The sequence below is a fragment of the Bacillus rossius genome, chromosome 6 (assembly GCF_032445375.1).
Source record: "Bacillus rossius redtenbacheri isolate Brsri chromosome 6, Brsri_v3, whole genome shotgun sequence".
In the NCBI taxonomy this organism is placed as follows: Eukaryota; Metazoa; Arthropoda; class Insecta; order Phasmatodea; family Bacillidae; genus Bacillus; species Bacillus rossius.
Window position 1 is genome coordinate 64,169,581 of NC_086334.1, and position 27,967 is coordinate 64,197,547.

The 27,967-nt window shown below is 38.8% G+C and overlaps 1 protein-coding gene across 3 annotated transcripts in view; it reads right to left on the reverse strand.

Moving 5' to 3' along the window:
• Positions 1-27,967, reverse strand: part of LOC134533263 (WD repeat and FYVE domain-containing protein 3) — a 264,565-nt gene that overhangs the window by 143,205 nt on the left and 93,393 nt on the right. For 2 of the 3 annotated variants that reach the window (XM_063370699.1, XM_063370701.1), the window contains exons 21-28: positions 24,597-24,722; positions 20,399-20,535; positions 16,490-16,673; positions 14,244-14,515; positions 3,950-4,182; positions 1,853-2,056; positions 1,028-1,239; positions 287-483 (exon numbers count right to left, since the gene is read on the reverse strand). In XM_063370699.1, the coding sequence (XP_063226769.1) occupies positions 287-483; positions 1,028-1,239; positions 1,853-2,056; positions 3,950-4,182; positions 14,244-14,515; positions 16,490-16,673; positions 20,399-20,535; positions 24,597-24,722 (1,565 nt within the window). The remainder of the gene's footprint in view (positions 1-286; positions 484-1,027; positions 1,240-1,852; positions 2,057-3,949; positions 4,183-14,243; positions 14,516-16,489; positions 16,674-20,398; positions 20,536-24,596; positions 24,723-27,967) is intronic. The other variant, XM_063370702.1, reaches the window with a different exon arrangement.

Below are 27,967 nucleotides of genomic sequence, written 5' to 3' on the forward strand. Positions count from 1 at the left end.
AGGAAATCTTAGCATATGTATTAATAATTTTTATTGAAGTAAAAACCTAAATGTCGTACAAATATAAAAAAAAATTCATTTATGATAATTAATACCAAATATTTTAATACATGAACTTTTGAACTGTTAGCTTAGCACTTAGCAGTAAAATTTTGATTTTAGATTTGACAAATAGTATTCATATTTTGAGTCCAAAACAAATACTAAAAGACTTTTCAGAACGTGTGGCTAGGAATGATAATTTAAAATGCATTTTAAAAAGGTTCCCAGGGAGTGTGAAGCTCACCTTGGAGTCGGCGGGCAGCAGCTTGACGGGCTGCCCCATCATGAGGGCCATCAGCAGGAAGTACACCTCGGGCACGTCTATGTGCTGGGGCAGGAGCCAGGCGAGGCGCTGGAACCCCGGCACGTGCAGCCCCTCGGAGCACACCTCGCGAGGCGCACTGCTGAACGTCTTCGGTGGGGAGTTGCCCAGCTGATAGGCTGCAACAACACGTCCTGCCCATGAGCCCCTCGCGAGGAGTGGTCCAGTTCAAGTGGTCATCTACCGTCACCAATTTTCCAATTTTAAGCGTTCGTTGTCATGGAACAGGTCATGAGTGAGACAAGATTTCGTGGTTTTATTTTTGGTCCAATTTCTTTGTAAAAACAGAGAATTTCTCTGCTGTTTTTATTTACATAAAAGCTGTTTCGTAATGCTTACTCCAACCAAAATTGGGGTAAAATTTATATGCCACATTTTTACGGTATAATAATTTTTAGTAAATTGGTTAAAAACATACATTCAGTACAATAAAAACCAATTAGCAAAACATTTATGGTTTGAAATTGATTTAATAAGAGATGTACAATAAAACAAATTAAATTAATTTTTCTGATTCATGCACTTTGGTACAAATTTTGTCCGGAAATAATTACATTCCCTTGAATATTAAACATTAATAGTTTCATTTTTTTTAATGGTTTGAGTTAAGTTTTGGTTGAATGCTGCTTAATCTCATGAGGCCGTGATATGACGGGCACTCACAGAGCAGCGCGCGTGGGCCGGAGCGCAGCAGGCTGAGCCAGCCGCCGCAGCCCGGCGGGCCGCCCTCGCGGAAGCGCTGCAGCAGGGAGGGGCAGGAGCACAGCACGACCAGCACGCGCAGCCCCCACACCACGCTGCAGGGGTGCACGTGTCCTTGCAGGAACAGCAGCACCCAGTCCAGCCCCAGCACCTGCGTCACCTCCTCGCAGAACCTGCGCACCGCGTGCCACCCTCTTTTATCGCATTATCGTCACACCTATATTTTAGGGTGTCAAAATTTCGATAAAAAAACCTCTCACGTAAACGCCACATGATGTTTTTGGTCCCGCTAATAGATTCCGAGCACTTTGTGTGGGTATTTTTGCAGTATAAAACAATGTATTTTAAAGTAGAAATATTGTGTAAACAGGTGTCTACTGTATTGAGGATATTGAATTAAAATTTAGTCAGATATTAATGGATTGGAAAAGGAGCATATGCAGATTTCATACACTGCTGTGTGTAAGCCCCTGGATTGGAATTGTTCATTCTATGTTTTAAATAAACCTTTCAAGTTAAAAAGTTATAAAATATGTAGTTGTTTGTATGGGTGTGTTATTTTTTTAAATACATTATGGTCTGGTAGAAAGTCATAATTCATTAAAATTGTGAAATGGATTTGGTACCAGAACCACCCTCTAATCTTTGGCTGCCATTCTCATATTCCAAGACACTCAATGGTCAAGATTTTCTTACATTTCAACATCCTCACACCACAGGTCATTTTATATTTAAGGCATCTAATATTGAAAAAGTGTTAAACTGGAGGATATCTGGAACACTCACGCGGTGCACACGGAGCTCTTGGGCGTGAAGAGCAAGGAGTGCAGCAGCTGCAGGCAGCGGTTGCGCAGCACGATCTGGGCCACGCACTCCCGCTCGACTGACCGCTCGTCCGCCTCCTGGTCGACGCCCCCCTCCTGCAGCACGAGCAGGCGCTCGCTGAAGCCGGCCTGCCCGGGCAGGGTCGCGGCCACGAACTGGCCGAACCTGCTGACAGCACCGGGCTCGCTTCCTCACTTACACTACACATCGCATTAGTACACGGCAAGGCAATAGTCGTAGGTTTCATTAAAAACAAAAAAATAGAAAAATTTAAGGCTGTCGAAAATTAGAGATATTACGGACAATATACACACCCTCAAAACTGTCACCAACAATCTATTGTAAAGGTGCGAGAAATGGATGCAAAAGATAGGAGTAAATACAAATATACAATAGCTCGGTTTAGTTCCATAAATTAATATATTGACAATACAACATGGAAAAAGGTTTATAACTTTCTACAATTCATTATTATCTACATAACTGAGTTTCAATATGCAGAAAGAACGTTAAGGAATGGCAGGAGCAGTAACAAAAAAAAATTAGTAGCAAACAAAATTTAAAGCAATGTTTAGTTTTAAAGTTGGTCAACATTAATTATGCAAAATACTTGACTAGTTTTAGGTCTGTGCAGGATCTGCAAACTGGGAAATGTTGTGGGATAGTGGGATAGTTAAGGTATTGGGAAAAAAAAAAAAAAAAATCCTTAAATTCGCCACATTTTTTGCAGTTATTTTAAGTACCAATACCGTAAAAGAGACAAGTCAAGATTAAAACTGACAGCTCACTGATATGGAAATGTATGTCTCTAAAACAGTCGACAACCTGAGTGTGGATATTTTAATCTGTTCTCAAGGCAAGATGTTGGGATATAAAAGGATTTAAGATGATAATTCTAGTATCATTCAAAGTTAATATTTTAGTTTATCTTGATACGTTTATTAAACAGCTCACTCAAAGAAATATGTTATCCTCCAAAGTGGTGAAAAGAACTAAATTTGTAAATGAATGGTGAAAAAAACATGTTATAACATGTTTTTCTAGTACATAGATAGTAAAACATGACAGACTGACAGAAAGCAGGTCTGTTCCCATTCCATAAACATAGTAATTGCCATTGGTGAAGTTTATCTTGGCCTCTAGGCAATTAATTACCTTTTCAGGTGAGACTGACAATAAAAAGGTTGCTTCACCACCCATTGCTGCAAATAAATGTTCACCTCTATTACGTAAGAATTAACACAAAAAAAAAAACATAAAAGTTAGACAACCATAATATTAAGAAAATTAATTTCAGAAATGAAAAAGTGTACATCTTAGAGACCTAATTCATTACTAACTACAGTTAGAAGTTCAAAAGTTAAAAGTTTCTGAAGGAACAGACAGAAATAAATTACGGCCAACACTACCACTTGAACTGTTATTTGCTTCACATATGCAAGCTTGTGGTCGCATCTAATGTTGGCCTTGCATACTGAGCCAAGAGTGTATCCTGCCCAAAAAGGAAAATTATTTTTTATTTCAACCTCTTTAAAATAATAAAAAACAAAAAGACAAACACCATCAACTAAAAATGTTTTTTGAACAACAGTTTGTGAGAGGTAGTAACAATAAAAGTTGCGAGTTGCGTAAGCTAATCTTGTGAGAAATGCTAGGCAGTGGTTCTTGTAACTTATCAAAGTTGATTGTGTCAGTCAGTCTACTGTGTAAATTTTTTTTTCTTCAACGTTTTGCAATACCTGATAATAAATTTTTCAGAATTTCTCATATATATTTTATGTCTGTTTTATTTTTATTTTTCACTTCGAAAGAGGGGTACATTCCACCCTCTACTTGCCACCTCCACACGTACTGGATTCACCCTTGAACTTAACCTAAAAGTTTTTAATTTTTACCTTAAAAGATTAAAAATTCAGACTTTTACCTTAACAGTGTGAACTAAAGACACCTTGATAGCCTCCAAACTCCTCAAAAGCCCTGAAATGGATGTATTACAGGAACTACATATCTTGATGGTACACGAACTGTTAAACTGGGCAGATGGACGTGTGGACTCACGCGAGCAGGTCGTGGGGGCGGGGCTGGCCGGCCAGCAGCGCACCCAGCAGCGCCAGCAGGGCCCGGTGCGTGGGCGCGGCGCGCGTCTCGGGCAGCACGTGCAGCAGGCGCTGCGCCAGCTGCAGGTCGCGCAGCACGCGCAGGTTGGCGCGCCGCTCGCTCGACTCGCTCACCAGCTCCAGCAGGTGCTCCAGCAGCGAGCGCTGCAGCTCCCCGGGCGCCTCGTGCCACACCTAGCAGCCACCCGCACCCATCTCATGCCTCAGCCACCCCTTCACAACCGAGAGTGCTTGCATTTACCTATAATAGGATATTTACACATGTAACAATACATGTATGCTTATGTATCAACAGGTTCTCATGCAAGAACACTATCTCCTCTTCATGTTCCTCTGTTAAGCGTGTTCTTGTAGTACTAGTTGTTGGAATAAGTAAGTATTACTTTTTTTCAAAGCAGGAAATCATGTTGTATTTTCTCCCCATCATTTCTGTGTGTCTTTTATTTCTTCAAATTGTTTTATTTTTCTGCAAGACATTCATCCACTTGTGGCCTTGCCAGATTAACTTCCAGGTACATATCTGGAGCATTCATCTTTGTATTCTGAAATACATCATCAAATACTTCCCATAAACTGCTTGATGATATAGCATGTTTGCTAACATGATCTGGAAAGAAAACTGTACAATTTATATTTTTCCCTAATTTTTAAAAAAAAATTCATGAACTCTTAATTTCAAGTTAAATTACCAAAATAGTATTTTACCTTCAGTGTGTGTTGGCCTTAAAATTCTCCTAACATATTCTTCTACTTCATCCTACAGTGTCTTGCGTGCAACTATCTTCTCGTGCTCTGGAAGGATTACGTTTTTGAAATGAGGATCTAGAATTACATTCTCTTGAGAATATTTTTAGGAAACCGTGTTGCTCCAGCCAGTGCTGTCTGACTATTTCTTGCGAATATTATACCTGTTGACTCTTGTTTCTCTCTAATTTGCCGCCTCAACCAGTGGCCTTGGTTGGCCTCACAACCAGCCATTATTACCCTCTTCTTCGTACTGGGATCTAGAGTGGAATCAAAGACTAGAGAAGGTTCAACATAAACTTTACTGCCAGGTTTTAGACTACGTGAATACCGAGTCTGCAGTCAACCGGTCTAGTTACAACCATAGCATATATAATTAAGAGAAAACATAACCACCTCGCTATCACACAGTTTTTAGGTCTCTCTCATTTTTGCTGTGCTTCTGTCGCTATCGCAGCCGACCTCTTGACGAGGCAGGATGCGACGGCAAGAGTCACTGCAGCGTGCCCAGGCTCCGTCGTCTCAACCTCCCCAAAAATCCCCTTTTTGGGCTTGGTTGCCATATTTGAAACCTCGGGTCTGTGGCTGTGTTGACAATCCTCGTTCCTGCCCCCCTTCAGCAACGGCACGGTGGCCGGCCACGCGACGGGGCTCCGCCCCACTACTTCATGCAGCAGGGCCTGCTCGCCGGTGCGCTGCGTATGTGTCGCAACAATCTGTGTTGGTCCAAAAACTGTTGGTAGACCCACAGAGAGGGGGTGAATTGGTGAATTTCTGAAGGGCTTGAAGTGTCTCTCTTGCTTGGCAACTGTGCTCATAGTGCCCTCCAACTGCACAAGATTTTGCCACCAGCTCGCCTATGCCTTCTGTAGGAATTTTCTCACATATTAATAAAGGATAATACTATAATATGGTATACGCACAAGATATATGTCTAGTTATACAATAATATTGGTAAATGTTGGCTATTTCTTAGCAAATAATGTAAGTGCATCAAGCAGTGTGCTGTTATATTATTTTGGTATAAAATTAGGTTAGGGACAATAGTTATGGTGTATAATTTAGCACTCATCTGACTATGGCTGTTCATTTGTCTTGATTTTCGTGCTTTTAATTATGTTTTTACTAATCGTTTATGAACGGTACAAATCATGTTCATATACGAAATTAAATTGGTAGCATGTAATACATACTAAAAATTATTAGAGGAGTGGAATTAACAAATCTTTAAGCACAGAGTTTAGAGAAGATAATTAATGTTTATATAGTACGTACTAAGAGATGCAAGTTAACCTACATAATGATAACAAGACATAAACAGACAATTATTTTGAAACAAAAACATAAATAAAAATGTAGTGTGAGGCAGTTCAAAAATTTAATTTTGTACATAAAATTACCTTATTTCGAAAAAGGCCACAACATTAAACATTTACCAAATACAAAATTTACTGTCTCAAAAAGTATTAATTTTACCTGGTTCATAATTTTGATACAGTACACTCCCTATTTAACGCGGTTGTCGGGGGACATAACTTTTACCCGCGTTGTTGCATAACCGCGATGTTTCGATGTGACCAAGGTCAAAAGGCATAAAACACCGCCTGTGTTCTAATAGGTCGGCAAGCACGCACAGTATAGACGGCCCGCCTTTGTGCGGACTTTGCATCCGCAGTTTCCACTAAACACGGGTGAAAAAATAAAAATAATAAATTTTAAAGATAAATATTAAATGTTGAATTGTTTTTATTTTTCCGCGTGCAGCGCACAGTTTGTCGCACGGCCTACGAGCGCGCCACACGCCGCCATACACACGTGCGGCACACAAGCTGCTGCTGCCAGTCTCGTGGTGTTAGCCACAGTATCTGCTTCGTCAGCGTCCGTAACAAAGTAAGTGCAGTGTGTGCGGTTACACACGATTCTGTGGTCAAAGTCTTCTAAAAAGAAAGGCCGTAGTGATACTTCAAACCGAATATGAATCGCAAAGTACCGAGTTTGATTGACAAAATAAAAATTCTAGATTTACTTACAGATAGCTTGTCTTTTGTAGAAGCAGGCCGCAGATACAGGAAAAAACGATTCTAGCATTCGTACAATAAAAAATAAAGAATCGTCTATCGTGTCAAGTGGTTAAACTTTATTATCCATGCTTACAGTAAATTATAAATGGTCACATGTGGGAAACAAAAATTGCGCCAATTTAATTTTAGCGCAATCAGTGACGCCGTATTAAAACCGTGTTAAACTTTGTCTTTACTTATTTCACCAAACGCTGTGTCGAGTTGCTGAGTGTGTGTGGCTCGGATCGGCAAGTGTTATATTCCCCAGCCTCTGGTTAAAGGTCGGGAGGCCGCTACACATAAACATTTCCGGGGCTTGTTTACTACCTCACGGCAAAAGTGGTACAGTATGGTTCACGTAAATATTGGACCACTGGGAATTCCTGGGCAAAGATTAAAAATACGCTAGCCGATTTACTTTACTATTTAATGTTAAAACATTATACCAAAGTAAAAAGATGAACTTGTATAATACAATGAATTACCCAATAATATTACGTCTGTAGGTTTAAGTTGTAACAAAACATTTATATACAGATGTCCAGTAAAGTACCAATTAAGATTCTGGAGTGGAATTTTAAACACCGGACTACCTGATTTTGCCTTGTACGCAGGGACGCTGCTCAGTCAAGTGACTCATGCTCTGCCTGTGTGCTGCGTGAACACATTCCCTCCCCCACTCCCCCTGGTGTTTCTGCCCGCTCTAATCTCTATCTCTCTCCATGTTCTCGGCTAGCCTCTCCCAACCCCGCGCTTGCCGACAACCAAGCCTATCCAACATCAATCCCCAGCCGAGTCACGCTGGATAATGTCGCTGGACGGTGGGCTTTATCAGGTCCCCTGTCCGATGCTTCATTTGTGAGATAAAGCGACGTTAAGAACTAGTGTTTCAGAAAATATCACTGGGCTGGATTGGACCATAATTTGAAAACCCTACAAGATAGAGGAATAATGTACGGAGATATCTTGTTTAGAATTTTACTGCGGACATTTTCTACGCCTAGGCTTTTTTCTGCCCGATGCTTAGTTTGTTAGTTACAACGCAAAATTATCCTAATCGGCTGTCAACCATTTATTCCATTATTATTATTCATTTCTGACTGGGGGACATGGTTTGACCCGCGATATACCCGATTCCGCGATCAATCGGGGCGCGATATACCGGGAGTTTACTGTACGTAAACACTGTTTCTTCTGAATTACTTTAAACAAACAACTTTTATTATCAGTGCAGTCATTGAGGTATGTATTAACATGATTATACAGGTAATTTGTTCTTTAAGTGACTCAAAACCTAACCACTTGAATTTTTCAAGCTTCAAAACATGTTGAGCCGAGTACTAAAAACTTGACTCTGCTTAAAATTCTGAGTAGTACTTGTGCACCCATAATTTAAATCATTACATTGAAAAAGTTTGCACTATATATCATAGAGAAAACCTGAATGACGGACCAAGTATTCATCTCTCTTTGCCTATTCTTCAGGTTTTCTCTACATGTAGTGCAAACCATCAATGGCATATGTCAATTTAAATCAAGAATTAGTCTGTATCATGTCTTAAATCAATGGCAGCCATCAACCCTGCTGAATCACAGACTGCAACAGACAATGCATCACACATGCAACTACAGTAAAACCTTTTTGTTGCGACCCCATTTATTGCGACCACCTCTCTATTACAACCCGATTTCGAGAAACCGTGAAAAAATTGCCAAAAATCCGAAGAAAATCGGACAGAAAATAAGTTTCTTGTGCTGAGTAACGTGTTACTGCATTTCTCTTGCCGAGTGCTGTACTGCCTTAAGCAGCGCATATCTAAAAATAGATACCACTTCCTGTCGACCGCTGTCAGCGCTTGACAACCCCCATTCCACATCCGTTTGCTGACAGGGTGCAGATAAAGGTTTTTGTGGCAACGTGTTTACGACCGCTGTCAGCGCTTAACAACCCCCATTACACGTCCCTTTGCTGGCAGGGTGCAGATAAAGATTTTTGTGGCAACGTGTTTACGTTTAACTTTGTGCGAGTGTCTAGTGTGGTACGCAGTTAAGGCAAAGCTACCTGCTGGATTTCTCTTGATTTTGATTACTATCGGTTGACAATACACAGCGACCGACTGGATGCACGCCCGCCTCGACTTGTTTTAACTGCCGCAGCAATGTTTATTTTAACAGCTCCAGTAATTATCTTTTCACATGGGTTGACAGAAAAAAGTCGCTTTACCCAACATAAAAAAAAAGGCTACGCCACTTATTCCCCACGCAGGAAACACACCGGCTGCCGTCTGTCTCCCCTGCATTTATCTTTCTTCTAACATTCTACGTCTCACCTCTCGCGCGAGCAATAACGAAGCGACCACGCATTGGACCGTTTTATGCTTTGTTTGGTGACAGCAGTTTGATTTTATTCGGTATATTCTTTATCATAGGGCCCTTGCTATTAAAATACATTTATATTTAAGTTTGAACGCTTGTTAATTCCTTGCCAGAGATGACTGATCTCGAACTTGGTGTGAAAAGTGACATATTTTTACCCCCCCCCCCCCCCCCTCACCGCTTTAGTACCCCATTCATAATAGCTCAATTTTACAGGAGAATGGAGGGTGGAATGAGCATTTTCTCACTGAAGGTTTTTCAAAGGAAGCGAAGTTGGGGTGTTATAAGGGAGAACACTAGATGGTTTGTGTGTCTGGGAGGGAGGGGTAAGTTTATGCGTCATGAAGCCGCTGCTGCCAGCCAGCCGAGCGAGCTTCGTGTGCGCCCACTCGCGTTTCGGAACCTACAGCTGCCATATTTTTAAAGGAAATGTCCCATTATTTTTTTGTTATTCTTACATGAACATTTTTGGAAGTATTAAAGCCGACACAAAAATACACTGTGTGTTAAAATTAACAGATTTTAATGATCTTTCATTTCTTTTTTTTCTGATTTTCACATTTTGGTCAAAATGTCCACTTTTTTTAAGGTTCCCGAGAATGTATTCGTAAAATCACTGCTTGGTTAAATCCGGGGTTCGTGACATCGGCGTTCTAGTGTATTTAACTACGGCAAGCAGAAAACGTACATGTAAACTAACCAGTAAAAATAAACTGTCTTTTGACTAGGGATGGGACGAATCCACATTTTGGTCGAATCCGAATCCTTGTTTGAATCCTCAGTGTTTGTCATCGAATCTCGAATCCCAGTCCCACACTAAACTTCACATGTTATTAAAAAAATCACACATTTATTTTAAAAAAATACATAGGCCTATGTATTAAAAAAAAGCACATGTGTATTTATAAAAATTATAAAATAAGTGCATAGTGTATATGCCTGATATAAAATAGAGACAAATAACCTCAAAAACCACACATGTAAGTTTTCATCTCTAATTCTCTGTTAAATTAATCCTTCCTATGTTTTCAATAAAATATGTTTGTATAACAGACACTATTTAAAAAAAGTTACGTTTTTTTCTGCAATGTTATATCATTGAAGGTTGGAAATGATAGAGTAGTTATGCTAATTGACAAAATACAGCGTAGTTTATCTATGTTTGCGCTATTTCCATTACCTTTACAATATAGTTTAGGTATACAATTTTCTAGAGCTGGATGAACCTCAGTTCTCTGGTTTCGAACCGAACCATAGCAAAAAAATTTCGAACCGTGCCGAACTGAACCTCATACAGAAATAATTGTTTTGAATTAAAATGAACCGACCACCAGCATTTTGGTCTTTAACTGAATGGTGAGAAAGGTTCTCCAGCCATATGTAAAATTAAAACATTATATAGCTTAGCTTTATTAAAACATTGCAAAACATTTTATAAGTAAAGTTTATACAAAAAATAATGAAGGAAAGAAAACAGTTTAGAGAAAATCATATACTTTTAATTCATGAAGAAGTTCCATCTAAATTTCCAAAAGACTATCTTCCTTTTTCAGTGTACACCAACCTTCATTTAAAAAAATATATTATAAAGATGACGAACATTCAGCATAAGGCCACATAACATATTTTTGTGGTAGACATAACCTAACATTTTTAATAAGTAAAACTTTTTAATAGGACATAAAAAAAAGTCGAATGTGAATTAAGTTACCTATCTACCTACATTACAAAACCCGCTGACTGCAGTTGCTGTTTTCTTGGAAGAATGCTGCTCGTCAGAAGAAAAGACATTTTTTGGGGTGGTTCTGGGTCATCTGGATCGTCATTATCTTTTCTCCATTTGGAAAACTTAAACGACGTAAGCCTGCTCATCGCAAATCACCTCAAGAACAATTATATTGTAAACGTAACGTAAGAAGTGTGGTTATAGAAATTTGCGTCGGAAAAAAGAAAACACGAGAAATAATGATGGCTGCCGCGACTACGCTAGTCAACTTAGTACCGTACTGTAAAATTTACTGGACCAGTACTTTTAATAAACAAGATTAAATTAATATTTTCAGTACCTGACTGTTATAACCAAAAAGGCCAAAGACAATAAATACATCCCAGTAATTTAAAATACGTACCTAATTTACGTAATCATTTTCTACCGCATTTGTCTTGTGTTAACTTGATCACGTTAGTTTTACCGAAATACGAGTGCTCTCGTACATGCGCTTTATTTTAACGTATGGGGTACGTAATCTTTGGTGATTTTACAACACTTCTCGTACACGCACTATAGTTAAAGGTATAATATACAATACCTTTGGCATTTGTACGATAGTTTATATTACGTAGTACGACAAATGCATACAAAATTCTCTAAAGTAAACAAAAAACAAAGCGCGCCTATATGAAAAAATGCTATGCGAGTTATGCGACGATTAATAATTTTTATTTTGTCTGCGCTTGAAACTGTTGAGGCGACAATTATGCGATAAAAGTCGGAATATTACAAGTAATGGAATTTTGTTGTGTTGTTTTGTGAATGGTCTCAAATGGGGGTTAGAAAATTATAAAAACGTATGTTTTTTTTTTTAAACGAACGTTCGGTTTTTCGAAAATATTTTAAGAGGTTTCGAACCGAACCGAACGTAAGGGTTCGGTTCGGTTCGAAATTTTCGAACTTCGGCCAGCACTACAATTTTCAATTACTACATAAAACTCTTAAAAACCCACTTCGAATCCCACCTCGAATCCTACCTCGGATCCTACGAATCCTCGAATCCATAGGATTCGGTATATTCGACGAATCCAAGATTCGAAAATCCCATCCCTACTTTTGACATATTTTCTTTAGAGTGGCCTGTAGGGCGACGGACTTGTCATGAAGGTTGAAGTGGGTTTAAAGCAAAGCCGTCTAGCATTGTGAGTGACAGCATCCTGCCATTGCACGGCTGGTTTCTTAGCAAGTTGCGGTTTGGGAGGGATGGGGGTTGAAATGAACTGAAAATTTCGGAAAACATCTATTACGACCCCCCCTCTATTACAACCGTATTCCTGGGAACCATGAGGGGTTGTTTCAGAGAGGTTTGACTGTACATCCTTGGCCAAACACTGCACACTGTGGCTTGGCCAATAACTAGGCAACACCACAAAACCTCTTTTTTTTTTTTTTACAGAGCTTTACGCTGCACAGAGACTCAAAGCAACGGTGCCCGGGAAATGACAGTGGGCTCCATCAGCACACTTCAGTAATGACTCAGTGACTCTCGCCGGATGAGAGGTGTGCTGGAACAGGAACACTGCGATGGCCGACACGTAGGATGCGATGAGACAGCAAAATATTGCATGTTGTCAACATGCGGTTCTCACCCACGTAACGAAGAAAAATAGACAAATATAAAATGTTTCTTGCCATTATACACGCAACAATCATACGATAGCCATCAACCCTTGCTGGTTTTTTTAACGGCATGTTTGAGAGAAACATGAAAAATCATTGTGTGTGATCAGATTTTAGAGATTTAAAAATAAATTTAGTATACAAAACCTATAGATACGAAAATAATAGTAGTATTTTCAATACACCACTGTTTCGAAAACAAAATTTGGGTATTCTTTTTAGTAACTTCTTGCCCTTAATGCAATGGAAATTAAAATAAAAACTATAAAAAATTCTAATTGAGAATTTTGTCCCGTCCACTGTTTGTGTCACACTGATGTCATGGATGTATCACACATGATTGGTTAGAATAATATTCACTTCCATCACATCACCCCCCTTTGTGGTATCGTGACTTCAGCACGACACGTTAGCAAACATGGCTATGTTGGAACAAACACAAAAAATCTGCGAACAAACGGACAAATAGAAAAAAAAATTTAATTAAAAAGCTAAAATTTTGTTTTTTGAATTAATGCAATAGTCAATTCAATTAGTTTTTTCATCTTTTCATCCAATTTCTTGACTTTTTAAAGTTTTATTATTAATATGGATTTATAATATAAAAAAATAGTAAAAAATTTCGGAAGTCACACCATGGTAACAATGGAAATAAGCTGTCTTTCTTCGAAATATACCTAAAGAGTTAGATTTAAAAAATCATTCAGTGTTAAAATTCTGAATAAGTACAGAAATAAAAAAACATTGATCTTCTGAATCACTTCAAATAACTGAAGCGAAAACGCAAACAAAAAAGGAAACAATGTCAATCTGGCCATATTTTGAGGAGTTTTAAAAACTGCGTGATGTACAGATACGTACGTCATTAGGCCCTCTGGGTGCCTTCCTCCCCTCTATTCCCTCTATTCCCTCTCGCAGTCCTGTCTCGATCACTCTCCTGGTGTTCCCAATACCAGCCTCCAAGAGCATTGTGCTCATCTGCTGGGCCAGACTTGTAACCCGGCAGGAATGTACACATATGAACGTTTCCTCTAGTTAGATCCCTCTATTCAGTTCCTCAGGCCCTTGCGACAGCAAATCTTTAATGGGTAAATGGAAAAGTAAACAAAAAGTCTTTATTTTTATAAATTAATGTTTTTGTCTACCCATCTGATTTTTTTTTTTTTGGGTTTGTGTCTCAGTTTTTGTGTACTATTAAGTAAGGTTATTTTTCTGCTGTCTCTGTTTAGGTTTCATGTGCTTCAGTTCAACTTTTTTTTAAAGATAAGTCTTGTTAATCACAGGTTTCCACCAACAGTCTGGGGTTAGAAGCAAGCAGCGGCACTTCGCGCATGCACTGTGACATGCGGTAATCGGCAGCACGGAAGTCTGGGGTACTTACTATCTTACCCGACTCAATTCTTCCAGTCCCTACTCTGTGGCAAACAGGGGTGGCCAGGCACGCATTACTACGTGGACACTGGATGAAGTCACGTTTTTGTCCAGCTGATAAGTCTGTGCACATGTTTGTTGGACACCCAAAACATTGTTTGAAGTGAAGTGTTTACAGTGTGGAAACAGCTTTAAAGGACTGTATGACAGTGTACAAAGACAGTGCTTGTTAAGCCACACTGGACGGCGACGGTGCGGTGGAAAGGGACGGGAAAGGGGAAAGGCAGCGCTACCTCGATGTCGGCCAGCAGGTCCTGGAAGGCCGTGGTGTTGGGGATGGAGGAGCTCTCGCGCCCGCTGTCCACCGTGCCCACGAGGCTGAACGCCAGGTGCAGGATGTGGCTGTTGAGCAGGGCACGCTTCCTGCGCAGCAGCATGGCGAGCGTCTGGTAGCCGCGCCGCCGGTCCATCTCCAGCTGCAAGGCGCGGTTGCTGCGCGCCACGCACACCAGCGCCTTCACGCCCGCGTACAGGCTCTCCACGTCCCTCGCCATCGCGATCAGCCCTGCGCACGCCGGCACGGTGGTCTCCACTCAAACACTGCCCAACCATGACGTAACACCTCCCCGCAGGGCCAAGATAAGAAAAACGCTCCGACTCACACACACTCTCACACACACACACACTCTCACACACACTCACACACACACTCTCTCTCTCACACACACACACACACACACACACACATTGTCACATTATCACAAACTATAAAGTGTAGCCTACTTAACATCTCTTCATACTAATTTTATTGATGCAATACATATATTTTTGAGATTTTGTAGTGTACGGATTTGTTTCCATATTAAAGTGTGTCGAAAAGTTCGCAAACTAATTTTTGTCAAATTTATGAGCCAAATACTAACCAATAAATATGGGCATTAAAACTAAATAAACTAATGTCAGCAAAAGATGGTAGTGTATGCGTGGGTTCATGAGTGCATTCACAGCTGCGAAACCTAAAGTATCTGAAAAGGTACTTTTATTCAGACTATATCAATCTAGTAAATCAAATAGTTTTAATCATAAAAAAAAATTGTGTGTGCGGAGTCCACGCATGACGGAAGTGAAACTGCTTGCTTATTAGGTATAGATAGAGATATTTTTTTATAGAAAAGGAGATAATAATTGAAAATGGTAAGGATGCGGGCATGATCTCAAATGAAATAACTCTTTTCCAAATGAATAAAAAAAATGTAAATTCTTTAAATAAAAAAGTACTCTAATTTTTTTCTTATACATTTAAAACAAAAATGTGAAGCAAAGAGTAATTAAAATTGATTTTTAATAATCCTTAAACTGGAAGATTTCCTATAATTAGGTAGTTTATGCAGCTTAACTAACTGTCCAAATGGACATGTGGAGTCTGAGGTAGGTATCTGGCATGTGAAAGTGATAGATAACATGGCATACGAACTGGACCTAGCTCAATGCTACTTGTTGAGCCACAGTCACCTACAGCTTCACTCTGATCACAAAATATTCACGCCTCTTTGTTGGACTTAACAAATGTACACACTCGTGGGCTCGTAAATATAATACAGTGTGTGATTTAGTTAATCAAATAATAGTTTGTGACAAATAATAGTTTGTGACAAATAATTACCCATGTCAAACTAAAGCATAGAGCATTATACCAGAAGAAATATTTAATTACACAGCTACAACAATACTCACATAACACAGTTTAACAATACTAATTTAAACAAGTAATTAAATAATACATACATGAAAGAACAATATTTTCATGCGCATATGGCTCATAGCACAGTGCACAATAAGCCCCGTTGTGTTGTCCTCTGCCCAGATACTCCCTGAACTTGGGGTGGCGTCAGGCGCAGGCGGGTCCCTACCGCCGTGACCCGCCTATCCCTGCAGCACGGCACGCCGCCACGTGGAGCCCGCTCAAGGCCATGCCAACGGCCCTGGAGTGAGGACTGGACGTGCCACCCCCAAGAAACATCCACGCATATGCAAGAGCGCAAGGGCACAAGAGCACAAGATGCCAAGAGCACAAGTGTGCAAGTATTCTGAGTCATTTCTACCTTACCCTGCTGTCTCCTCCACCGGTTCCCTCACCACATACCTGACTATTCCCTCTTCTCTCGGTTCCCCCACCCCATATCTAGCTAATTCCCCTCATTAGATTGGAGTTTTCGTAATGCTCAAAAATTGTTGTCCTCTCAGCAAAGAAGTTATACAAAAAAAATCACAGGAAACTTTTAAGTTGTAAACACCTACTACTTCTACATTATTACCCTAGTAAGTTAAATAAGCATTTATTAACCTAAATAGTTATAAAATTGTTTCTATGAAGACTTACAAAAAAGTATGTATTTACAAATTTGGCTTGGTTATACACAACACAACTGTTAAGTCGAAGGCCTATTGTATTAAGTACTGGTGCACAATAATAACCACTGGGAGACTCAACCTCCACTAAGAAACAGAAGTACGGTACACCAACACACTGTGTACTCACCCAAGAGCACAGAGCAGCCACCGACGTTCTCCACCATCTTGACGACAGGCCGCGGGTAGAACACTCTCACCCCGAGATAACCAATCACCACTCCTCCCAGGGAGCGGGCCGGGCCAGCGAGGTGACCAGCAGAGTTGTGCAGTATTCTGATTGGCGTCGCATTCTCGTGGGAAGACATTCCTAGCTGTGAGCAAGTACATCTACTTTCTTTCTAGATCGCTCACAATTACCTTACATCAATAATTCCAAAGAACATCGGTAAAATACATTATCAAACAGAAGCAATATATTTAATGTCCGTTCAACACTTTGGGCATTTAAAAATTAGTAGACCATACTGCTGCAAATGCACACAAACAAAATAAAATATGCTGTTATAAATATACATAATAGATTGTACTACATTTAAATTAATAACAACATTTTAAAACTGAATTTTTTTTACACACACGCTGAAACAAAGATCATGATTTCAGAAGCCGAAGAAGCAGAAGCTGAATTTCTTTGTTCAAGAAGCTACAGAGTAGTGTTTCCCCCTATGCTTCTATTGACTTTGTTGTTTCCTCTCATGGGATAGCTGGATCAGCACCACGGAGAGATGTTGGTGGGCAGTGTGGCTGACACCAGAAGAGAAGAATTAGTTGATGTTATGGGTGGGTCATGTGTGAATTGACCTTCAATCCAGTGACTTTGCTACGACAATTTGATGTTGCGTGGAGAACTTGTCAAGTCACAAGACTTACGGAAAGTCATCGGAGGTCATGTTTCCTTCCTCAAGTGTGTCCTGTGCTCTCCAGTAATGCTTTTTAACTGTAAAGACTGTTTTCGGGTGGGATACTTAATGTTAGCAGTTGAATATATAGTACATACTTCATTAATTTGCTTTTGTGTGTGTGCATCCTTGTTCATCCCCTATGAGTTTAGTTGCTGTTGAATCCAAATAAGTTACTGAACCAAGTATTTATTATTAATAATATACAAAACTAATTATAATTATCAATAGTATAACATGATTATTATTTTATTATCAACAAGCCGGATAGTAACATTGAGGCAACAGTGGATGCTATTTTCTCTGTACTGCAATCTAAACATCAGACACACTATACCACCCACAATCCCAAAATGCATCCAAAGGAGAGATCAGGTGTATTGTGGTCCAGCAGTGAGGTTCTGATATGGTAAAAGTTCACAGAAAGCTTTGATTGAGGTGACATTATTCACGAGCAACACTACGTGTTTAGTTTTTTCAGGCAAGGATGACTGTTGCCAAGTGTCCGCCCACCTTAGCATTTCCGCATTTCCCAGGGGTCAAGAAATGGATGTAAACTAATGGGACACTCACTTCACTTCACGAGAATTTAATTTCTTAATTTCTTCTGAACAGTGCTGTAGTTGAAATACAGTCATCCAAAGAACCATTGCAGACAATATTCACACTCACAACTCAACACCTCACAGTCAAAATATGGTTTTTGTGAACACATTTTTGGCTCTGGCATAAATGCTGTTACTTCGTTAAGTTTAGAAAGCCATGGATATGTTTCCAACAGTTCGTCCTTTTTAAGTCTGACTATGGCTACAAATATGGGCCAAAACCAAAGACACCTCTCAAGTAAATACTCAGGATGAACACCTTGGAAGCGAAGTCAATCGGGTTGCAGACAAAAGAGACATAGTGCCAAATGCCTAGTGATGATATGGCCTGTATCTCTGATACATGGTTTGCTACAAAGATTTTGACTGTGAGATAATTTAAGCCATGACAAAACAGTTGGTGAGTCTGACCACATTAACATGGCGCAGGTGCACGCCGTAACATGAGATGCGCCGTACGCACCTGGGTCGCCGCTTTATCTCCCTCCAGCCCTCCGCTTCCCCACGCGGCACCCTGCCTTTGACACGTAACTGACACCGGACAGCTGGGAGTTGCGCGAGCCGCCGACACGTGTTTTCGAGAGATTTCTGCCGTCGGGACGGCTCGCGATGACGCGACAGGCCCCGGCCGCTCTCGTGAGTTCTGGAATTGTGCTGGGGTCTATATATACGCCCGAGGACGCCAGTCAGGAGAGTCAGTTCGGAGTGTTCAGTCGGGAGTTCTCCCGCGGCGGAGTTTCCGGGCGATAGTGCCGCGGGTGCGGCAGAGTGGCGAAGTCCTTGGACGAAGTTTCCAGGGCAGGGAGTGAGTGAGTTCAGTGGAGTCGGGAGTTTTCCCGCGACGGAGTTTCCAGGCGATAGAGTCGCGGGTGCCGCAGAGTCCCGAGTGAAGTTCCGAGAGAGGCGTCGAGTGGGATCTCGGCGAAGGGTGTGACGGCGATGACGGAGTGTGGCGACGGAGTCCCGCGGCGGAGACCCACGAGGGGTCTGCAGCGAGAGTTGAGCCAAAGGTGCGGCCCAGCGAGGTGTGTGGAACGAGTGACTAGGAAATTGACATTTCTTTAAGTGTAATTAATTATTTGCCAATTTAGAAGATTATTTGTAAGTGACAAGTAGTGGTAATAAATAAAACTGTGTGTGTGATAAAAATCTTTAATTGGGCTATACTTTACGAACCCGCGGTATATCGTGACACTACGACTTTCTTTCACACACATACACTTGGCAGTTACCAAATGGGTTGAAATCATACCAGCATTCTCAACAAGTCTTACATAAATTACAGCAAAATATGCTTTTCTAATGAATACTGCTGGCAGAAAAAATTATGTATCTACGAATCCTTACACAAGTATGCAACTTTTGTAATAAATTTCATGGTACAATTTATAAATTTTTAAATATTAGCACCAGTATTGCATCGTAGTATTTTTATGTCTTTTTAATGAAGTACTTAAAATATTTATTCCCTAATGGCTAGATGGCTATTTCTTCCTGTCCAGGTGACACGTCATGTGGATGATGTTGGTCTATGGATAAAATTAAAGGGAACATTACGGACATTTTGACATAGTTTTGAACAAAATATAAGCAGCAGGGATTACATTGAATAACAAGTGTTTGTTTGCAACAAGCCGGGATAAATTCATGGGCCACATTGGGTCCATCAAAGAAACAGAGGTTGATCCCGCAAAACTTGAAGCAATTCAAGCCATCTCAAGTCCTCAATCCATTGAGGAGAGAATATTATTGGTATGGCAAATTATGTCAGAAAGTTTGCACCAAAGTTAGCTTCCATCTCAGAGTCCATGCGTCAATTAAAAGATGAGTTTTCACGGTAACAACAAAAAATGTAATTTCAGGCTCTCACAAATCTCGTGATAAAAACAGGTGTGCACAAGAGCAGATACGGGTCAAGTGTGTACCAATCCAAATCTATGGAGGTTCAGAAATTTTGGCAGAAGAGTAACCATCAGCTGACATTAGTAACCATAGGAAGTGCCATGAAAGTATGTGTGTAGAGTGTAGAGTTTACGAGTCTAGAGATGTGTAGAGGATATTGTCAAAAGATTCACCACTAATTGAAAATTTTGCTACATGATTATCCTCAAAAAATCCTGGATACAATTAAAATATAAAATTTTGCTGTTAATACATAGGTTTTAAATTTATTTAGTAATCAATATTTTAAAAATATTATAAAACTTCATTAAGTTTTGAAATATCTTTAATGATAACATTTCACTTGATATAGCCAATTACAAATAGCATTAATCATTAAAAATACTCAAAAATTTGTGACGATTAATTAGGAATCAGCTCTGAATTACTTACACTAATTTTGTTATAATTACAAAAAACAGCATACATATGTATGCATACAACAAAATATAACCACAAAAATGAGTGGAATATTTATTCTCCTGAATTCCGTACACAGACTAATCTTAGAAATCAAAATCTACTAAAACTGTTATTCCCCAGTGAATAACTGAACGGCACGAGTAGATAAAGGCACGGCTATGCACGCACCTGCTTAGCGATGGCCTTGTTGTCTGCCTTGCTATACACCTTCCTGATCTTGGCGAGCGTCAGCTGGGAGACGGCCTTCGCGTTCAGCCCGAAGATGACCTTCTCCTCGGCCACCAGGGCGGGCAGGGGTTCGTTGCCTGCAAGCAGCACGGGCCTCGGCACACGCACGACCACCACCGGGCAGCACACGGCCCGCTGAGAACCACCCCGTGCACTCGTGAGTGCAGGAGTGACGTGTCAAAAAGGACCAAAGTTACATCTAAGTGGAGCGCTGAAACACTCGGTCGGATAAGGAGGTCTAACCTAGATTTGCGACTCACCAAGAGTTACGTCCAAAATAATTTTTAATGCTTATGAAGCTATTTATTTAAGTACTCTATACACTAATAATACAATAAAATAGTATATTTCCTATTTCAAAAATGATTTGTTTTGATGCCGAACATTTCACAGACTCACTTTTGATCCTGGACTTTAGAGGCCTCTTGATGGGTCCTTCCTCCGCACACAGAGCTAAATACTAGCAGTCGTTCTCTAAGGTGGCAGCTATGGTTGTTTATGACAGGCCCACTAATCTTCACACACACACTCACACTGAATGCTTGTACACTTCACTCATCCTGTAGTGAATGAAGGTATCTCATAACCCACTGCTTCCATATCCTGAGTAGAAAATAAACTGTTGCGTGTCATATGTCAAGTTGGTTCTATGAAAGCAGTGTAAGTTCCAGTTCTGGCGTGCCTGCTTATAGCTCTCCTCAGAGTAGCGTTTAGAGAGGAGTGGGAGGGCACATGTCCTAGACCACATATTCTGAAGAGCCAGCATTTCTCAGAAAATGATTTGTTACTTGATTATAGTGAAATTACCTCTCTAAACTGTACAGGAAATGTTTGATTAGACCTACAAGCACTAAATAATATGAGCAGAAAGTCCTCAATTTGCAATAATATACAATACTTTTAGATATCAGGTATTTATGTAATCTAATATAAAAAATTTATCATGGGGGCAATTGTATAATGCATGCACAAATATAATCAAGTTTAGAAGCAAATGAGTATTCTAAAATAAATTTGTTGTTAGTGTCATAATGATGCAAAACAACAGTACTTGGAGGGCCTCGGAATTGCTGGTTTTTACCCCGGTCTCACGACTCCCTAACGTGATCCTGGTTCCCCCACAAAGAAATGGCATGGAGTCGAGACATTAGGGTCTCATTGGTTGGATGACAAGTCATACACAGTAAATGCTTGTTACAGAGTATCTGAAGGTACTTAGAAATTTGATGTATAAACATAGCAATTTTACTAAAAGGGTAAAATTATATGCATTTATAAATCCAGTACTAAATTTTTTTAACTGCAAGAAAGTTTTTTTAAGAGGGTTTTCTACCTTCAAAGTTTGAACTCTTTTAAACAACCAATTTGAATAAGCCACATTTAAGTTTGCAAATGTGGTGAAATCACTAAAATCGTAATAATTATTGGTATTTGGCCTTTTTAAAAAAAAATTTTTTCAAACACCTTTCCAATTTTTTTTTAATAAAAATAATTTTCTCTGACAATGTTAAAGACATTGCTAAGGCAGGCTTATCGATTGTTTTACATCACATTGACAATGAGATCGTTAGAATTAGACAAACACTACCTCAGTCAAGATAATTGGAGAATAAATCAATCATGGCCCATTACAAAGAACTGTATTAGCCTGGAGTGATTTTGAGAAACAACGCAAAACCGAAATCAGGATGGGTGAACAGATCAGGTCCTTAAAAAATGCAAGACTAACTATTTACAGTTGATTTACCATTGACCCACCTTGCTCGGTAGGCATATTTAGATACAGATATAACTACGAAATGTATCACACAAAGTTAGAATACAAAGGAAAGAAATACAAAGCGTAAATCACAAGTTATGGTAAAGAAAGCACATCAGCCCCAGATCCAAGAATGTTGACAGACTAACAGGCCTTACTGATACAAACAGGAAGCATCATGTACAGCTCAAGGTTAAGGTATGCAGAAAATAAGAGGATTCTGATGGCTGGTAACTTGACAGCTCACACCTTCACATACGCTCACTATCTGGCTACTGATGGAGTAGCTTAGAAAAGCAAATGATGTGTCTGGAGACATTTTGGAGAAAAAAAATAATTATCTTTTGTCACAAAACCAGTCTCCCAGCTGAGAACATGCTCTTTCCCTTCTGTACTCAAAAGAGAAAAATTTGCCTCCAAAGAATTTTTGTAGGTTTTACTTGACAATTTGGGTATTTTCAAGTACAAAGTTAGATTTCTACATCTTCCAAAATTGTAAATTCATGATATATCTAATAACTTCGCATTATTGAAAAACAGGCATGTAACAAAAAATTGTTGCCGATTTATTTACCAACAAAAAAAAACCTTCATTAAATATTTTGTATCTCTAACCATTTGAACTGCTCGACCTGTGCTGCTATGTTGTTTTTCTAGACTCCAACTCCCAGAGGTTCCGGCCCTACAATTTTATTTACACTTGGGAATGGGAACAGCTTAGTTGAAAAACTACACACACTGTGCCAAAACTGCATCACTAATGCTGTTTACGGCTTTCTTAAGCTCTGAGCATGACAGATGGGACAGGATAAACACTTTCAAATGTGTAAAAGAGATGATAAGGTGTAAAGAGACGAGAAGGGAGGACGGAGAGGCTAGAGAGTGCACATGGAGTGTGTAGTCGGGTCTGTCCCACTTCCTAGCTCCTCTTTCCAGAGGCTGCAAGAGGGGCAACCCCTACCCATCCTTCCGCCATATCTGGCTCTCTCCATCATGAAAGCGGAACCAGAAAAAATCTTTAAAAACCATGCAAATGGACTATGATTTCTGCAGTCAAACTGAAGATACATTAAAAAACTCTCATAGCTTAGCACTTCTCGTGATATGCCACACACTTATCAGCAAGGTTCCACAGTAGCAATGAATTTTTGTAGTTGTACGAAATTTTGTTTTCTTTACCACTTACTAATATAGTGAACTGTGCATTTATTTATATATTTTAAGGCATGGTGTGATAACCTTAGCTGACTGCAGAGATGTTATGTTACATATTAATTTTCGAGTTTTCAGTAAAATGCAGCAAACATATCTCAAATATTTACTAATGGGTTAAGAGCTAAGTATTGAAATTTGGTACAATAGCATTTATACTTTTAATTTTATGTCTACAAGAAAAAATGTTTAAAATATGTGATATGTGTTGAAAGTTGTAAAAATGTACTAAGGTACTTACATAAAAGAATTTCAGTTAAAAAAAATTTCTGCAAATAAGAAATTATTTGGTGTAGCAAATAATTTTTATTTTAGCAGACTAAAACTTTAAAACCAATGAGTTAGGTTTTGTACATCAAGGCTTTAAGCATTTGTTGATATGTCTTTAAATATATTTTAAAAACACTGTTATTATTACTACTATAGAATTTCTTATGGGAAAATATTATATCACACATAACTGTCAAAAACAAAAAGCTAGGTATTAGCTTGCCTGTAGACTACATTTGAGAATGGCAATAAAAATTAGTTTTATGTTCACTGTTGAGGTTTACAACAAACACGTTTCATATTTTTTGAAATATTAGAAAACCTCTTTCGCAGAAACTGTGATGCGCCGGAATTCATTTATGAATCCTAAAAGAATATTAAGCATTTCAGTCACATTAAAACAGAAAATACTTTTCAAAACAAAATAATTATACCTATCTAATTGCATCCTTGCATGATCATTCCAGAATAAAGTATATATAAATATTATTAATAAATTCAGTTGAACTCAAGAAGGTATAACTAACTGAATTTAGGCAGTTTTTAAGAGAACACCAAAGTCTTTGTGTACACTGAGGAATGATAGCCTAGTATGTGCTCTCTGCTATTTAGTGTACGTAGAGCTACACCACACTCCGCTGGTGCACTATGATACAGATGTACTATTCACATGGGAATGTGAATACTATTTGATAAGAGGCCATGTGAAAGGATACACACAAAAATATTACCTTTAAAGTGAAAAAAATCAAACCAAGACACAAACAGGACAGTTCAGTAGAGCAGTTCACCACAGACAACACAAGTTAACAAACTCAGCGTGAGCGCTACCGCACCACATCCTAGCCCCAAAGCAAGTGGACACAGCCGACACAGCCGACACAGCCGACACATTACCTCTGCCGCGGGGCTGCGAGGCCTCTGCGCCCACCTCCGGGTCAGTTCTGAAACTGTGGCGGCGCCAAGTGGCGGCAAACGGAACCAAACATTCCCATGTTCGAAAAAGTTCCCATGCATCAGATGCTGAAATTTTTACCAACAACTTAAGCTAAGATATCTTCCCACGACTTAACGTAGCACACTTTGAAAATTACCAAACTATTACAATTTTAAGATTATAAAAATTATTGTAAAAACATATATAAACATTCTATAAACTTAAAAAAAATATTTTAGATCATAATATATTCTCAGAATGAATCCCAATTCAAATCAGGAAACAATTATATATCAATACAAAATTGTTAAAACTAATACTGTAGTGATCAATAATTAAAACAAGGAGACTTTTGTTGAATGAAAGGGAAAAGAGAAGAGAGGGAGTGGTTTCAATACTGCTGCGAGAAGTCTGGAACATCCTAAACACACATCGGTAAAAATCAGCACAGATAAAAACAACATTTTAATAATTTAACTGAAAGAAAATAATGATTCGAGTATAAAAAATATTTTGCAAAAAAAAAAAAAAAAAAACCCACATTATGCATTAGAAATTGTGCAAGGTAAATTACAGAAATGAACTAAACCAATAATAAAAAAATACATTACTGGAATAATACTACTGCAAAACAAAAGTAGCAAATACCTGCATTTGATGACAAGTTGAAAAAATAAAATCATAGTACTGTAGTTTATTTAAAGATAAGTTTTAAAAGTTTTTTATGTTCTAACACTTCCTGCCCACATTATCTAACTAAGACATACGTCGAGGCGCGGGGCTTCAACACAGAACTGTAGCCGAAGAATCAAGCTGTTGCTTGCGTATGGGTTCAGTTGGAAGGGTTGACGGACAAATTGGAAGGCAATCTTTCATTCTTGCCCAGCTACGTTCTAAAGGAATTCGAGGGTAAGGAAGGGGGATGGCTGATAGTCATGCAACCTCCCCTCCTTGCTGGCCTGCACACACATCCTTTTCAGGCAGCCGTGTACGGTGGGACGGTGTATGCAACTAGCGGCAGACGAAACGAGTGACCCCACATCACGTCTCTTCATGGAAGTGACGAGCATCAGGAATTTTCGGTTTTGTAATACAGTAAGTCCTCGGTTTACGTCGGGGTTACGTTCCTGAAAACCGCGACGTAAATAGAAACTACGCAAAATGAGCCATGTTTCATGCCACCGGGCATACAGACGTGACAACGGGCAATTTTATCAGCAAATTACAACCGACAGCGTGGGAAACAAGTCCAACTAGTACTTCTCAGCTTTATAGAATGGTTATTTAACCAGCTGCTTTATTACCTTTATTGATTGAAATATAAAAACAGATATATAGTCGTTTGGAAGACATCTTATGAAGAAAAAATCATAAATTGCAGTGAGCTGATACTGTAGGCCTACTACAAACGCATTTAATCACGATAAAGTTAGCAACGGCACGTTTAAAACTCCGGCCAACTAAATGATATCATAGCGACTGAAGTGTAGAGCTGTAGCAAACCGTATATGTTCGTTACTGAGTTAACGGGTGCGGTATCTAGTAACGAGTAACGAAACGTTACACACGAATGCATTTCGTTACTCGCATTTTTCGTATGTTTTACGCATGCGCGCGCTTATTCGTTACAAAGAACGATGTTTGTTTATTAAGAAAAGTATAATTTGGAAATTCGTCATCCAAGTTTTTTACTGTTTATTAAAGGTATTGTGTGTGTAGACAAAGTTTGAGATTGGAACAGAAACAACGTAAGAAAGTATTTTTTACAAATTAGAAATATGTATGTTTTTGTTTTTTATTATCGCGTATTTTCACGTTTTTTGTTCTTATCTTAAAAGAGATATTATAATAAAGCTGCTCTAATGAGATTTTATTGTTTCTTGGTTAACAAAAGCTGTTAATTATCAAATACTTTTAATTGTTTATATTCGATTTATTATTATTTACGCGACGTCATACTGTAAGCGTACGAAATACGACTCGATTCGTTGCTGTTACATAACATAGCATGTTATGCGGTATCAGAAGTAACGAGTAACGATACGAAAGTAACGAGTACTAATTGTTATAGTAACGAATACATACGGGTACACTTTTTTTAGTTACTTTTACACCTCTACTGAAGTGCCAAGGAGTTGGACGAAAAGGGGTAGGAGAAAATGCTGTGTCGTTGCGGGAAGTAGATAACACTTCTACGTGCGAGATACGTGGGTGGCCGAGCGGGCGGGCTGGTAGTATTGCATCACCGCGCGGAGAGCAGCGGAGAGCAGGAAGCGTCCCTCATGATGTATGATAAGATAAGGCGATGAACGTGTAGCTTACGCTACATAGCATAAATTAATTACCGAAGGAAACAAAGAATTATAAACGAATTATATACGGTGTTTTGGTTAAAATAAAGATTTACGGTCATTGTAAACGACGTTATTGTGAATCGGCGACAACTTAAATTGAAACATGAGTACTCAAACATTAGCGACGTTAATCCGAAACGACGTAAATCGGTACGACGTAAATAGAGGACTTACTGTAGTAACAGTCCAGTTGCAGCTTAACCAGTTTGTATGTACCATTTTGGTAGGCCTACACGAATATCAGTTTTTTTTTTAGTTCAAACTGAATATGAATATGAATATAAAATAATTCTCGAATACGAATTTCAAATTATATAGTAAAAATGTAAATATGTAATTGGAATAAAAAAAATTTCGAGTCTCAACAAATATGTAGGAAAAAGATAAATATGTAGTGTAGCAGCTTCTTGGGCATTAGACATATAATACTGAAGTGAATGATGGGTTAGGTTACGTCAGCTAAAATAATTATATGTAAAATTTTGATAAAACATTTTCAAATTTAAAAAAAAAAATGTATTTTTATGCAGCCAACCTAACCTAAGCAATAGGTCTGTGTAAATATCAGCTTTACAGTTTGAATTGAATATACAAATACGAATATCGAATTATTCTTGAATATGAATATTGAATTCGAATACTAAGAATTAGAATTCCACTAACAAATTTTTTTTCACAAATTGTATCAAATATATAGTGAAAGAAAAATTAAATGTATAATGGCTTTTGGGACATCAGATAAATAATAATTAAGTGAATGGTTGGTTAGGTTGTCAGCTAGAGTTACTATAAGTAAAATTCTGTTGAAATATTCAAATTTTGAAAGGAAAATATAAATAATTATTTTTAATGGTAGTAAAACTCTAGATATTTGTTTGAACTTTTCACAAAGTCAAAATAAATCTTAAGTTAAGTTAACTTATAATAACATTTATGGATTATATTTTTGGTTGTTTTAACTAAAGTGTAGGAAGGCA